The 14,927-nt window shown below is 42.0% G+C and overlaps 1 protein-coding gene across 3 annotated transcripts in view; it reads right to left on the bottom strand.

Moving 5' to 3' along the window:
* LOC140717072 (HEPACAM family member 2-like) overlaps positions 1-14,927 on the bottom strand; it is a 115,346-nt gene that overhangs the window by 89,031 nt on the left and 11,388 nt on the right. For all 3 annotated transcript variants that reach the window (XM_073030255.1, XM_073030269.1, XM_073030260.1), the window contains exon 3: positions 12,031-12,288. In XM_073030255.1, the coding sequence (XP_072886356.1) occupies positions 12,031-12,288 (258 nt within the window). The remainder of the gene's footprint in view (positions 1-12,030; positions 12,289-14,927) is intronic.

Here is a 14,927-nt window from a genome sequence, read left to right as displayed (position 1 = left end):
TCATTCTGCTGACCCACAACTGTGCTGCAACACACAGCTCGAACCATATCATCAAGTTCACCGATGACAGAACCATGGTGGGTCTCATCAGCAAGAACGATGAGTCAGCTTACAAAGAGGAGGTGCAGTGGCTAACGGACTGGTGCAGAGCCAACAACCTGTCTCTTAATGTGAACAAAACAAAAGAGATGGTTGTTGACTTCAGGAGGGCACGGAGTAACCACTCTCCGCTGAACATCGACGGCTCCTCGGTAGAGATCGTAAACAGCACCAAATTTCTTGGTGTTCACCTGACAGAGAATCTCACCTGGTCCCTCAACACCAGCTCCATAGCAAAGAAAGCCCAGCAGCGTCTCTACTTTTTGCGAAGGCTGAGGAAAGTCCATCACCCACCCCTCATCTTCATCACATTCTACAGGGGTTGTATCGAGAGCATCCTGAGCAACTGCATCACTGCCTGGTTCAGAAATTGCACCATCTTGGATCGCAAGACCCTGCAGCGGATAGTGAGGTCAGCTGAGAAGATCATCGGAGTCTCTCTTCCTGCCATCACAGACATTTACACTACACACTGCATCTGCAAAGGAAACGGCATTATGAAGGACCCCATGCACCCCTAATACAATCTCTTCTCACTCCTGCCGTCTGTGAAAAGGTGCCGAAGCATTCGGCCTCTCACGACCAGACTATGTAACAGTTTCTTCCCCCAAGCTATCAGACTCCTCAATACCCAAAGCCTGGACTGACAACTTGCCCTATTGTCCTGTTTATTATTTATTGTATTGCCTGCACTGTATGCAGTCCTGTGTAGGTCTGTTGTCTAGTGTAGCTTTCTCTATGTTGTTTTTTTTATTATGTAGTTCAGTCTAGTTTTTTGTACTGTGTCATGTAAACCACGGTCCAGAAAAACGTCTCATTTTTACTATCAACTGTACCAGCAGTTATGGTCAAAATTACAATAAAAGTTGACTTGACTTGACTTGATATTGAAGAACATTGTCAATCTCTCACTGCTGCTGTTGGAGATTCCCAGCTGCTTCAAAAGGGTGACCATTACACTGGTGCCCAAAATGAGCTGGGTGAGCTGTCTCAACAACCATTGCCAAGAAGTACTCATATCTACTGTGATGAAGTGCTTGGAGAGGTTGGTGATGATGAGTATCAACACCTGCCTAAGCGAGGAGCTGTACCACTGCAGTTTGCCTATTACCAACATACATCTATAGTGGATGCAATCTCACTGGCACTCCACTCAGCCATGGATCACCTGGACAACAGTAATACCTTTGTTAGGCTGCTGTTTATTGTTTACAACTCAGTTTAACACCGTCATGCCCTCAGTACCAATCAACAAGCTCCAAACTTCGGCCTCTGTACCTCCCTTTGCAACTGGATCCTTGACTTCCTCAACAGTCAGAATAGATTGGAAGCAATGGTCTAGTCTCTCTACACACATAACTGTATGGTGAGGCGTAGGTCAAACACCATCTATAAATTTGCTGATGACATAACTACTGTTGGCAGAATTTCAAATGGTGACGAGGAGGCGTACAGAAGCAAGATAGATCAGCGAGCTGAGTGGTGTCGTCACAACAACCCTGCGGTCAATGTCAGTAATTCCAAAGAAATGACTGTGGACTTCAGGGAGGGGAAATTAAGGGTACACACACCAGTCCTCATCAAGGGATCAACAGTGGAAAGGGTGAGCAGTTTTAAGTTCCTGGGTGCAACATTTCTGAACATCTATACCGGGCCCAACACATTGACGCAATTACAAACAGGGCACAACGGCGGCTATATTTCATTAGGAGTCTGAAGAGACTAAGAGCTGACTTTACTTCTACGTAGTAGCCTACGCCGAAGCCTTCATAAGTGGCCTGCGCCATTGTGAGCATTTATACCTGTGTGGTCGAGTTTCTGCTTTGCTCCGCAATTCACTGCCAAAACGCTAGTTGGTGGTTGGGGTTTCTATGCCACTGTGTAGAGTTTCTTCGTGTACTTCAGACAATGGGAACTGAGCGCATCATGTTGGAGTTTTTGCTAATCAATGTTGAACAAGGATTACTTTTATTGAAATTACTGCAATGCAGAAAATAGAGAAGACGTCGGAGGAGATGGTATGTAAGACTATTGAACAGATTGAGGCAGAAAGAGGGTGAATTTTCTGTGCTTGTCCAGCCACTGAGAGACATGGACGTGCAAATGCATTTCAAATATTTTCGGATGTTGGCAGGTAGATTTGACGATTTGGTTCATCGTCTCCAACCATTTATTTTGCATCAGTGTATGCACAGTATGCCTATAGACAGGAGGAAATGCGATGCTACCACGCGGACCAATCAGAGTTGTTGCGGTCTGCGTTGCAGCGACGTGCAGTTACATTTTTGGAGAAGTGTGCGTCAGGCTATGGCATAGGGTAGGGCATAGGGAACAGCATAGGTTACACAACTACACCGTACTTACAGCATTCATTTGATGCAAAAGAATAAATCAGCCTTTAGTATGTCACCAAAGACACTCACAGGTTTCTACAGATGTACTGTGGGGAGTTCTCCAACCAATTGCATCACCGTCAATTGGATCACTGCACAGAATCATAGACAGCTGCAGAAAGTTACAAACGAGCCAGCTCCACATTGGCACTTGCATCCCCAGCATGGTGGATAACTTCAGATGGCAAAGCCTCAAAATGTGGTATCCAGCAATAAGAACCCCCATCACCCAGGACATGTTTTCTTCTGATTGCGACTATCAAGGAGGTCGTACAGGAGCCTGAAGACACACATGCAATGTTTTAGTGACCGCTTTTTGACAAAAATCATAGAACTTTTCAATGGACAATGAAACCAGGTACACTAAATCATTATTTTTGTCCATTTTGCTCTCTTTTGCACTTATTTAATTATATAATTACTGGTTGTATATTTTATGTATTCCAATGTACTGCTGCTGCACAACAAATTTTATGACATATGCCAGTGATATTAAACCTGGTTCTGATTCTGATTAAGATATTAGAATGAGACCAGAACCCACAATCTGGAATTTAGAGGTGAGAATACCGCCACATGAGGCAGACAGACAGACAGATATACTTTATTGATCCCGAGGGAAATTGGGTTTCGTTACAGACGCACCAACCAAGAAAAATGTAGAAATATAGCAATATAAAACAATAATAAGTCAATTATGCCAAGTGGAAACAAGTCCAGGACCAGCCTATTGGCACAGGGTGTCTGACATTCCGAGGGAGGAGTTGTAAAGTTTGATGGCCACAGGCAAGAATGACTTCCTATGATGCTCAGTGTTACATCTCGGCAGAATGAGTCTCTGGCTGAATGTACTCCTGTGCCTAACCAGTACATTATGGAGTGGACGGGAGTCATTGTCCAAGATGGCATGCAACTTGGACAGCATCCTCTTTTCAGACACCACTGTCAGAGAGTCCAGTTCCATCCCCACAACATCACTGGCCTTACGAATGAGTTTGTTAATTCTGTTGGTGTCTGCTACCCTCAGCCTGCTGCCCCAGCACACAACAGCAAACATAATAGCACTGGCCACCACAGACTCGTAGAACATCCTCAGCATCGCCCAGCAGATGTTAAAGGACCTCAGTCTCCTCAGGAAATAGAGACGGCTCTGACCCTTCTTGTAGACAGCCTGTATTCTTTGACCAGTCCAGTTTATTGTCAATTCGTATCCCCAGGTATTTGTAATCCTCCACCATGTCCACACTGACCCCTTGGATGGAAACAGGGGTCACCGGTGCCTTAGCCCTCCTCAGGTCCACCACCAGCTCCTTAGTCTTTTTCACATTAAGCTGCAGATGATTCTGCTCGCACCATGTGACAAAGTTTTCCACTGTAGCCCTGTACTCATCCTCAATTCCCTTGCTGATGCATCCAACTATGGCAGAGTCATCAGAAAACTTCTGAAGATGGCAAGACTCTGTTGTAGTTGAAGTCCGAGGTGTAGATGGTGAAGAGAAAGGGAGACAGGACAGTCCCCTGTGGAGCCCCAGTGCTGCTGACCACTCTGTCTGACACACAGTGTTGCAAGTGCACGTACTGCGGTCTGCAAAAAGGTAATCAATAATCCATGACACCAGGGAAGCATCCACCTGCATCACTGTCAGCTTCTCACCCAGCAGAGCAGGGCGGATGGTGTTGAATGCACTGGAGAAGTCAAAAAACATGACCCTCACAGTGCTCGCCGGCTTGACCAGGTGGACATAGACACATTTCAGCAGGTAGACGATGGCATCCTCAACTCCTAGTCGGGGCTGATAGGCGAACTGGACGGGGTCTAAGTGTGGCCTAACCATGGGCTGGAGCTGCTCTAGAACAAGTCTTTCCAGGGTCTTCATGATGTGGGAGGTCAATGCCACCAGTCTGTAGTCATTGGAGCCACTGGGGCCGGCATCTTCGGTACAGGAATGAGGCAGGACATCTTCCACAGCACAAGAACCCTCTGGAGACTCAGGCTCAGGTTGAAGACATGCTGAAGTACTCCACATAGCTGGGGGGGGGGGGCACAGGCTTTGAGCACCCTGGGGCTGACACCATCCGGGCCTGCAGCCTTGCTTGGGTGGAGACGTTTCAGCTGTCTTCTCACCTGTTCAGCTGTGAAGCCCACTGTGGTGGTTTCAGGTGGGGGAGGGGTGCAGTCTTGAGAGCACGGTGGGGGGCTGTGAGGAGGGGTAGCAGCAGAGAGTGGAGTATGTGTTGGTTGGGGGCCGACAACAGATGAATCATGTGGGGGATGGGCAGGGGCCACAGTGTAAAAATTATTAACACGGTGTGTGTATTGTGTGATGATCATTTGTCGAAAGGTCAGTTACTTTGAGAAATCGTATTCTGTGTCGTAACTTCGGATAAGGCATTTTGGCTGGGAGCTGTGTCAGCAGTGACGTCTTTACTTGAGGACTGTTTGAAAGCTGATGGTTTTCCGGTGACGTCATCGTCGAGAATGGCAGCTTAAGTCGCTAGCTCCTCCGGAAAAACGCATATTAAGCCTCATTAACCCGTCAAATATAATATTTTTCGAAAAATATTTGAACAGAAAAGAGGGGCAAGAATGGGGAAAAATAATGGAAATAAAAAAAGTGACTCTGCGGAGCCTGCGGCCGAGAGGAGTTCAGCAGGTGGCTCTCCTACCTGACCGCGTGCTAGCGATGCGGATGCCAGGCCTCGTTCAGGTGAAGCGGCGAATTTCTTCGAAATCCTGAAAGAAATAACGAAGGTCCAGAAAGATATAAAGCAGCAGCTCCATGATGTTAAGGCGGAGCTCGCCAGCGTTAATCAAAAAACAGCGGTGGCAGAGACTCACATTGAGAAAGTGGAAGATCGCGTTCAAAATGTGGAACGGACGCTGAGCAAGACAATAAAAATCATACATCACCAAGAAGGTATTCTGCTTGACCTGGAGGGAAGATCATGGCAGAAAAATATCAGAATCTACACGTTCCCAAAGGAGCGGAGGGCTCGTCTATGACAGAGTTTGTCGGAAAGTTACTGCGGGACGTGCTGGATCTTCTGCCGGCATTCGTCCCAAAACCTACCCAGGATAGAAAGCCACACTTAATAATAATTAAATTCCTTCGGTACATCACCAAGGCGGAGATTCTACAAAGGGCCTGGGGTAAGAAGAGAGTGTTTTTAGAGGATAAAATAATATATTTCGACCAAGATTACCCACACCCCCCCCCCCCGCAGTCCTCCAGAAACGCAAAGAATACTCCGAAGTAAAGCGAGTATTAAAGCAAAATAAGATTAGATTTCAAACTCCGTACCCTGCTAAATTTCGAGTGTTTTATGACAACGGGACGCAGTTGTACCAGACAGTGGAAGAGGCGACTACAGACATGAAGGCCAGAGGATTGCCCGTCAGCACGACCAAAACGAAGGAAAGCTGAGGAATTGTCCTGCTCGTCATGGGAAATAGCGTGAGAAACGAGAAGGCTGGAGACGGGAGGAATCCGAGAGAAACATATCAGGATGAGACCGGTAGTTTCCCAAAGACAGTCCTCACCCCCATCAGAAGAGCCATAAGGTTTGGCTAACTTTAAAAATGTTGAGAAGCTAAACAGAAGCAAAAGTACACGGTGATATACCTATCTCGAGAAATACTTATTATAATGTGGCTTTTATATTACTTAGTTGTTATTCTTTATTCACTTACTTACTCCTTTTTCCTCACCAAAATGAGAATATATATATGTGTGTGTGTGTGTGTGTGTGTGTGTGCATATATGTGTATGTGTGCAATGTGTGTGTGTATATATGTGTGTGTGTGCACATATGTGAATGTGTGTGTGTATATGTGTGTGTGTATGTATGCATATATATATATATATATATTTGTGTGTGTGTGTGTGTGTGTGTGCATATATATTTGTATGTGTATATATAGGAGTACACAGGGAAATCTTTTCTGTGTAATGGATTTGTTCACTGACTTTTATGAATACTGCAATGGGGGCCCTCAACTCACAAGTAGGAGGGGTTATCCCCCACAGCTAGACATTTCCTCTAGCTCAACGCAGGGTCATCTACTAGAGACCTCAGCCTTGGAATCACACATTTGTTGCCATTTTTGTTATTATTTGAGTTTCTTGCTTCTTATTTGTTCAGGGAGTAGATCGATTAAGTTTTATTCTAATTTCAATGATACATTGACAGATAAATACAGATGGCTAAGGACAAGGTAAAATTCATTTCTTTTAATGTCAATGGGCTATTAAATCCAATCAAATGTAAGAGAATTTTATCCAAAATGAAAAAAGAACAAGCCCATGTAGTATATTTACAGGAAACTCATTTAAGTGATAATGAGCATAAAAAACTAAAGAGAATGGGCTTCACTAATCTGTTTTTCTCCTCATATGAATCAGGACATAGGAGAGGAGTTGCAATTCTTATCTCAGGTAAGCTAAATTTTGAAAAAATATTCAAAATGGGAGATAAAGAAGGCAGATATATACTGGTAAGGGGGAATATAGATGGCAGTTCAGTTACTCTATCGAATATATACGCACCCCCGGGAAGTGATACTAGTTTCTTTCAGAAAATTACTGATATTATGGTAACAGAAACAGAAGGTCTCCTGATATGTGGGGGAAACTTAAATTTACAATTACAACCAAACTTAAACTCTTCCAATAGAAAAACATATGAAACAAAATCTTTACATAAGAAAGTTAATACCCTTTTTGAGGATGTTGGTTTAATTGATATTATTATTCTGCTCCACATTCTGTATCTACAAGAATAGACTATTTCATAATATTTGGAAAAGAAAAAGACAAAATAAACACCTGTGGAATTGGGACAATACATGTAAGTGACCATGCACCTATATATTTATCTGTTGATCTTGACCTACAACCAAAGAATACTATGTGGAAATTAAATTCAAGTCTACTCAATGATCCGTATTTTAAGGAACAAATTAAAAAAGAAATTGGTCTCTACTTAGAATTTAATGATAATGGAGAGGTTTCACCTCCCATTTTATGGGATAGTCTGAAGGCGGTCTTAAGAGGGAAAATTATAGCGATATCTTCATATAAGAAAAAAATAGGGAATAAAACATTAGAAGAATTACAAAATAGGCTGAAGGAACTAAAGAAAAAACACAAATTGAATTTGGCACAGGATACATTAGGGGAAATTAAAAGAATTAGGAATGAAATAAATAATTCAGCTATGCAAGGAATCAGGAAAAACTTAATGTTTCTGGAACAGAGACATTATGAAAGTGGATCGAAATCTATGAAAATACTGGCGTGGAAACTAAAAATAAAGATAGCAAAAAAGACAATTCATAAAATTAGGGACCGAAGAACAAAAATGATAAAAAATAAGCTAAGTGAAATTCAGGAAGTTTTTGAAGTGTTTTACAAAACACTATATTCCAACGTTCCAGGGGGAAGCATATAACCCAGACTGACACCTTCTTGAATTCTCTAGAGTTACCCACTTTAAGCGAAGAACAAAATAGAAGGATGACTGCTGACATAACTGAAGTTGAATTAAAAGCTGCAATTAGTAGGCTTAAATTAAGCAAGTCACCAGGATCAGATGGGTATACGGCAGAGTGGTACAAAGAATTTAAAAATGAGTTAATTCCTGTTTTACTCCCCACACTGAACTGGGTTCTAAAAAAGGCACAAATGCCACCCAGTTGGAAGGAAGCGATAATCTCAGCTATACCGAAAGAAGGCAAGGATAAAATGGAATGTGGGTCATTTAGACCAATATTCGTTCTTAATGTAGATTATAGGTTATTTACCTCCATCATGGCCAACCGATTAGAGGAGTTTCTACCCATACTGATACGTAATGATCAGACAGGTTTTATATGACAACACCAGACTCAAGACAATATACGAAGGACACTTCACATTATGGATCATATACAAAAAAAAAATAAAAGCGAAACTATAGTGATAAGCGTGGATGCTGAAAAGGCATTTGATTTGGTTAATTGGAATTTCCTTTACAGAGTTTTACATAGATTTTGTTTCCAAGACACAATTATTAAAACTATACAGACACTATAGGACAATCCAACTGCTAAGATTAAAATCAATGGATATTTATCAAATAGTCTTACCCTAGGAAGGGGCACGAGACAGGGTTGTGCATGGTCACCACTACTCTTCACGTTATATCTGGAACCATTAGCTCAATACATCAGACAAAATGAAGATATCAGGGGAATTACTATTAAAGGGACAGAGCATAAATTGGCTTGTTATGTGAATGACATTTTGATCTATCTAGGGCAACCAATATACTCTTTACCTAAATTGATGCAATCCTTTGAACAATATGGTCAATTATCAGGATACAAGATCAACACAGATAAAACCCAATTACTTTCATATTACTATTGCCCACCAAGAGAAATTGAAAGTTGATACCCCTGGGCATGGCACACAGAGTCTTTCAAATATTTGGGCATCATTATGCCAAAAGATTTGGCAAAATTATCAGAATGTAATTATCAGCCTTTATATAAAAAATTAAGGAAGATGTGGCAAGATGGAACCTGATTCCTTTTTTCAGTCTCAGTTCAAGGATTGAGTCTATTAAAATGAATATACTGCCCAGACTGTTATATCTCTTTCAGACCCTACCAATAGAGATTAATCAAAATCAATTCAATGAATAGAACAAGATGCTCTCAAGGTATATTTGGCAGGGTAAAAGGCCTAGAGTTCGTCTCAAAACTTTGCAATTAGCAAAGGAAATGGGGGGATGGGGTTTGCCTTCTCTTAGAGATTATTATTTTGCAGCACAGTTGAGAGCTGTGATATGTTGGTGCAACCCATCATATGACGCTCAATGGAAAAACATTGAGGAGCGGGTACTTCCCATCCCCATACAAGCAATTTTGGCTGATAATAACCTGCAAAGGTACATAAATACTATTGATAACCCATGGGTGAAACTGATTCTTAAAATATGGAAAACTACTATAAAAGAATAAAATCTAGAGGGAGATATTGCAATTCTTAAATGGTGTGCATATGACTCTGATTTTACACCAAATAAATTGGATGCTAGGTTTAAGGACTGAGCAGCTAAAGGAATAACAGTTCTTTGCAACATAATGAAAGAAGGAACACTGTTCAGTTTTGAAATGCTTAAAGAGAAACACTTATTAGAAAAACAAGATTTTTATTGGTATTTACAGATGTGACAATATGTTAATAAGATGCTTAAAAATGTAACCAAGGCAAGTACATGTTTGATAGAGCTCTCTAGAAAAGCATATAATTCAGATAATGGTAGTAGAATCATTTCAAGCATGTATAAGGGGTTGTCAAATCTTAAAACACATTCGACTTCATGCATTGAAACAAAATGGGAGAAGGAAGGAGGAATAATTATATCTGAGAAGAGTGGACAACAATATGGAGATATCAATGGAAGTGTACCAATTCACAGAAATGGAGGGAGTTTGGATGGAAAAACTTGATAAGATATTTTATTACACCCTCTCAGAAATCCCATTATGATAGTAACCTCCCTGTTTGCTGGAGAAATTGTGGAAATCAAAATGCAAATCATTATCATATTTTTTGGGACTGCCCTGTTATCAAAAACTATTGGAGGGGGATACACAATGCCCTACAAGACATCTTTATATGTGAAATACCCCTGGAGAGCAAGACCATATATTTTGGATATATACCTCAAGAATGGTTGAAAAGAGATAAATATTTAATGAATATACTGATAGTGGCTGGTAAAAAGACTCTTACTAGGAAATGGTTATCACAGGGGAGCCCAACTTTAAATACATGGATGGAAATTACAATGGACATTTACAAAATGGAGAAGATAACAGCATCTGTTAATCATAAGCTGGAACAATTTGATTCATACTGGGAAAAATGGCTTAACTACATAATGCCTCATAGGCCTGATTTTATTCTCACAAATCAATGAATCTGTTGTAAAAAAAAAATCACTCCCTACTTGTACATAGTTCTTTTCTTTTGCTTGTTTTTTTCTTTCCACTCTTTTCTATAAGGGTATACCCCAGATAAATACTTTGTGGAGATTTTGTGATATATATGATTATATGATATATATGTACAATGTCTGAAATACATCTTATGGAAATCTTTGTTTGATGTAGAGCACAAAGTAAATGGCAAGACACTTGGTAGTGTGGAGGAGCAGAGGAATCTGGGGGTACATGTCCACAGATCCCTGAAAGTTGCCTCACAGGTAGATAGGGTAGTTAAGAAAGCTTATGGGGTGTTAGCTTTCATAAGTCGAGGGATAGCGTTTAAGAGTCGTGATGTAATGATGCAGCTGTATAAAATTCTAGTTAGGACACACTTGGAGTACTGTGTCCAGTTCTGGTCGCCTCAGTATGGGAAGGATGTGGAAGCACTGGAAAGGGTACAGAGGAGATTTACCAGGATGCTGCCTGGTTTAGAGAGTATGGATTATGATCAGAGATTAAGGGAGCTTCTCTTTGGAGAGAAGGAGGATGAGAGGAGACATGATAGAGGTGTACAAGATATTAAGAGGAATAGACAGAGTGGACAGCCAGCGCATCTTCCCCAGGGCACCACTGCTCAGTACAAGAGGACATGGCTTTAAGGTAAGGGGAGGGAAGTTCAAGGGGGATATTAGAGGAAGATTTTTCACGCAGAGAAAAATCGTGGTGCGTGGAATGCACTGCCTGAGTCAATGGTGGAGGCAGATACACTAGTGAAGTTTAAAAGACTACTAGACAGGTATATGGAAGAATTTAAGCTGGGGGGTTATATGGGAGGCAGGGTTTGAGGGTCGGCACAACATTGTGGGCCAAAGGGTCTGTAATGTGCTATACTATTCTATGTTCTCTATGTTCTATGAACTTCAATAAAAAAATAAATTACAAAAAAAAAGAAAGCTGGTTTGAGAAGCCTCTCCTCTTGAATATTTCAGGAATCATTTGGACTTATTAAACTACCACCTTAAGACTGGGCTTAAATAAGATCTGTTAAGAATTGTCTTTAAGTTCGACTGTTTGATAACTATAGACACATAATGCTGTTAACATCCATTTGTTAATCGTTCATTTACTGTTCCATGTTGATCTGAGCAGAGGTTAATAAATGTCTTTGTTTATTTTATAAAAACTCGACTCAAATTCATCTCTGTTGCTGCTGTTTCATAACACACGTCATTCCCTTTCAACCCTCTTCTCATATTTCCTGCCAGCTCATCGTCCTTCCCCTTCTCCTCCCCCACATTTATATTCTGGATCTGCCTCCTTCCTTTCCAGTTCATTTCCTTCATATAGTCTGAACTCCTCAGTTGCTCCAGGACTTTGTGTGTGTTGCTCATGTTGTAAAAATAATCGAATTGCCCTAAGCAATTGAATTGGGCATCATCTCGCTCAATCCCTGTGCTATTGGCAATTTTTGCTACTGTTTGAATAATAACAGTCCGCATTCCAAAGTCCACAAAGATTATGACATATACTTCCATGATATTGTCTATAAATTAAGCTTACCTGGGGGATTTAAGGTGTAATTTGCCTGGGCAGAGCTGACAGGGTTGGAGGCAACACAGGTGTACGTTCCACATTCACCTGTCAAGTCAGTCAAGATGACGAGGCTTCTGTTTTCATTAATTAGCCAGTGACGCTGGGAGATTTCCCCTCCGTTTCTCTGCCATTTATATTTCTGAGGATGTCCTTTAACCTCACAGGTGAGTTGGATGGTGTAACCAGGGGCACTATAGCTCCTGATCAAAGTCTTCGACAGCTTATCTAAAAGGAAAAATACAGATTAATACCCTATTATATGTTGTATAAAACACCGCCTCCTTCTCTCAAGTACTCCATCTCCACTGCATCTGCCCTCAGGATGAGGCTTTTCATTCTAGAATGGTGATGTCCTCCTTTTTCAAAGAAATGGGTTTCCATTCCTCCACCATCAACGCTGTATCTCTTCCATTTCACATATGACTGCTCTTACCCCATCCTCCTACCACCCTACCAGGGATAGGATTCCTCTTGTCCTCACCTACCACCCCAACAGCCTCCACTTAGAGCACATAATTCTCTGAAACTTCCACCATCTCCAACAGGATCCCACCACCAAGCACATCTTCCTCTCCCCCGGCAACTTTCTGCTTTCCACAGTGATCGCTCCCTATGCAATTCCCTTGTCCATTCGTCCCTCCCCACTGATCACCTCCCCACTTAGCCTTGCAAGCAAAACAAGTGCCACACCTGCCCCTATGCCTCCTCTCTCACGACCACTCAGGGCCCTAAACAGACCTTTTAGGTGAGGCAACACTTCACCTGTGAGTCTGTTGGGATCATACACTGTGTCCGGTGCTGCCGGTGTGGCCTTCTGTATTTCGGTGAGACCCAACGTAGATTGGCAGACCGCTTCACCGAGCACGTATGCTCCAGCCACCAGAACAGGCGGGATCTCCCAGTGGCCATCCATTTTAATTGCACTTCCCATTCCTATTCCAATGAAGCTTCACTTAGGTTGGAGGAACAACACTTTATATTCCGCTTGGATAGCCTCCAACCTGATGGCATGAACATTGATTTCTCAAACTTCCGGTAATGCTCCCCAACCCTCCCTTTTTCCCTTTCTCACCTCATCTCCTTGCCCACCCATCGCCTCCGTCTGGTGCTCCTTCCCGCTTTTTCTTCCATGACCTTCTGTCTCTGTCACCAATCAACTTCCCAGCTCCTTGCTTCACCTATCGTCTGATGTTTCTCTCTCCCCTCCCCCCTACCTTTCAAATCTACTCCTCAGCTTTTTTTTCTCTTCAATCCCGCGAAGTTTTTCGGCCCGAAACGTCGACTGTGCTTTTTTTTCCACAGATCTACCTGGTCTGCTGAGTTCCTCCAGCATTTTTGGGGGTTGCTTAGATTTCCAGCATCTGCAGATTTTCTCTTGTTTATAATATTTCATCCTTCTTTTCAAATTAGCCCTCATTGGTCGAGTTATGAACAAATAAATGCATTTTACAGTATGATTGCGGATCAACAGAATCAACCGAAAAAACATCAGATGGTAAGACAGTTTGAAATTGGAGCCAGTGCTTTAGGCATGTAATTTGAACACTTCTCCTACACAAAGGATATTTGAAATTTTCTTCCACAAAAGGCAAATGATACCAGTTCAAACGTTGTTTCTAAGTTTGTGAATGTACTGTTCGAAATTTGCTGCTGCCAACACACAGCAGGAGGCCCTCTAGAAGGCAGAGAAACGAGTCACCAATAAATGTATTGCTGAACTGCTTTTATGGAATGGCAGTCAAGGCTATTTTTCAGTTTGAAGTCCTCAGTCCATGGGCTCCTCAATCCACAGAAATAATGACTGGGGAAAAGAGAGACTGTTACCATGACAATCCTCTCAATGACTGTGTGATTAAACCCAACATTTTAATAATAATATGAAACCTGAAACCTGCAAAGCCTGCATGCAGGCGAGATACTACCAGGTTCCAATGAAGAACAAAGGATTTCTACATACTAGTGACAAATCTTTGGTAAAGAAATTAATTCCCCGTCTTCAGAAGTATTTTCTGCTTTAAATACCCAGTCAGTCCCGAAAGGTTAGAAATGGCACAAAAAATTTTATAGGAGGGATCAGATGTTTGGCCTTCGAAGCTGTTTTGCCGTTCAATACAACTGTGTCTGAATTGCTATTTTAAACACTGTTGTTTTATTCATACTCCTGCTGGGTGTGTTTTGCATGCCTAGAAATCTGTTATCGCTTTCTTGCATAAATTCAGTGACAGCCCGCAGAGTGAAATTTCCCAGGGAACCACCATGGGCTGCGTCCTAGGTGTGTAAAAATACACAACTTTTAATTTCTTACCCCATATGCCAAAACTAGAGTTAGGGTTTATCTCACAGCCTGTGGGAAGAATCTGTTACCCTATCTAGCCATCCTAGTCCTGATACACCTCTAACTCCTTGCTGATGATAGTGGGTCAAAGAGATTGTGTGAGTAGGGCAGTAGGGTTCTCAGCAATACTTAAGGTGCCCTGTCTACAACACTCCCAATAGAAGTCACACATAGGGGAGAGGGAGTCTCCAATGATCCTCACAGTGTTTTATCCTATACTCAGTAGGGTCTTCAGTTTGATGCCTTGCAGTTTCTGTACCATAAAAATGCTGCAGCCAGACTGGACAGTCGACGGTACTCCTATACAAAGTTCTTCGGATGGGGACAGAGAGCCTTGCATGCCTCAATCTCCTCAGAAAGTGTAGATGCTGCTATGCCTTCTTGACTGTTACTCATTGGGGTTTTCTCACCTGCGCTACACTGAAGCTGTGGTCCGCGACTAATGTTGTGATGAGGCTACACTTAGGTTGGAGGAACAACACCTTATATTCCTTTTGGGTAGCCTCCAATATGATGGCATGGACATTCA

Source organism: Hemitrygon akajei, chromosome 2 (assembly GCF_048418815.1).
Source record: "Hemitrygon akajei chromosome 2, sHemAka1.3, whole genome shotgun sequence".
In the NCBI taxonomy this organism is placed as follows: Eukaryota; Metazoa; Chordata; class Chondrichthyes; order Myliobatiformes; family Dasyatidae; genus Hemitrygon; species Hemitrygon akajei.
The sequence above is the reverse complement of the archived record's forward strand: the minus strand, read 5'-3'. Positions and strand labels throughout refer to the sequence as shown.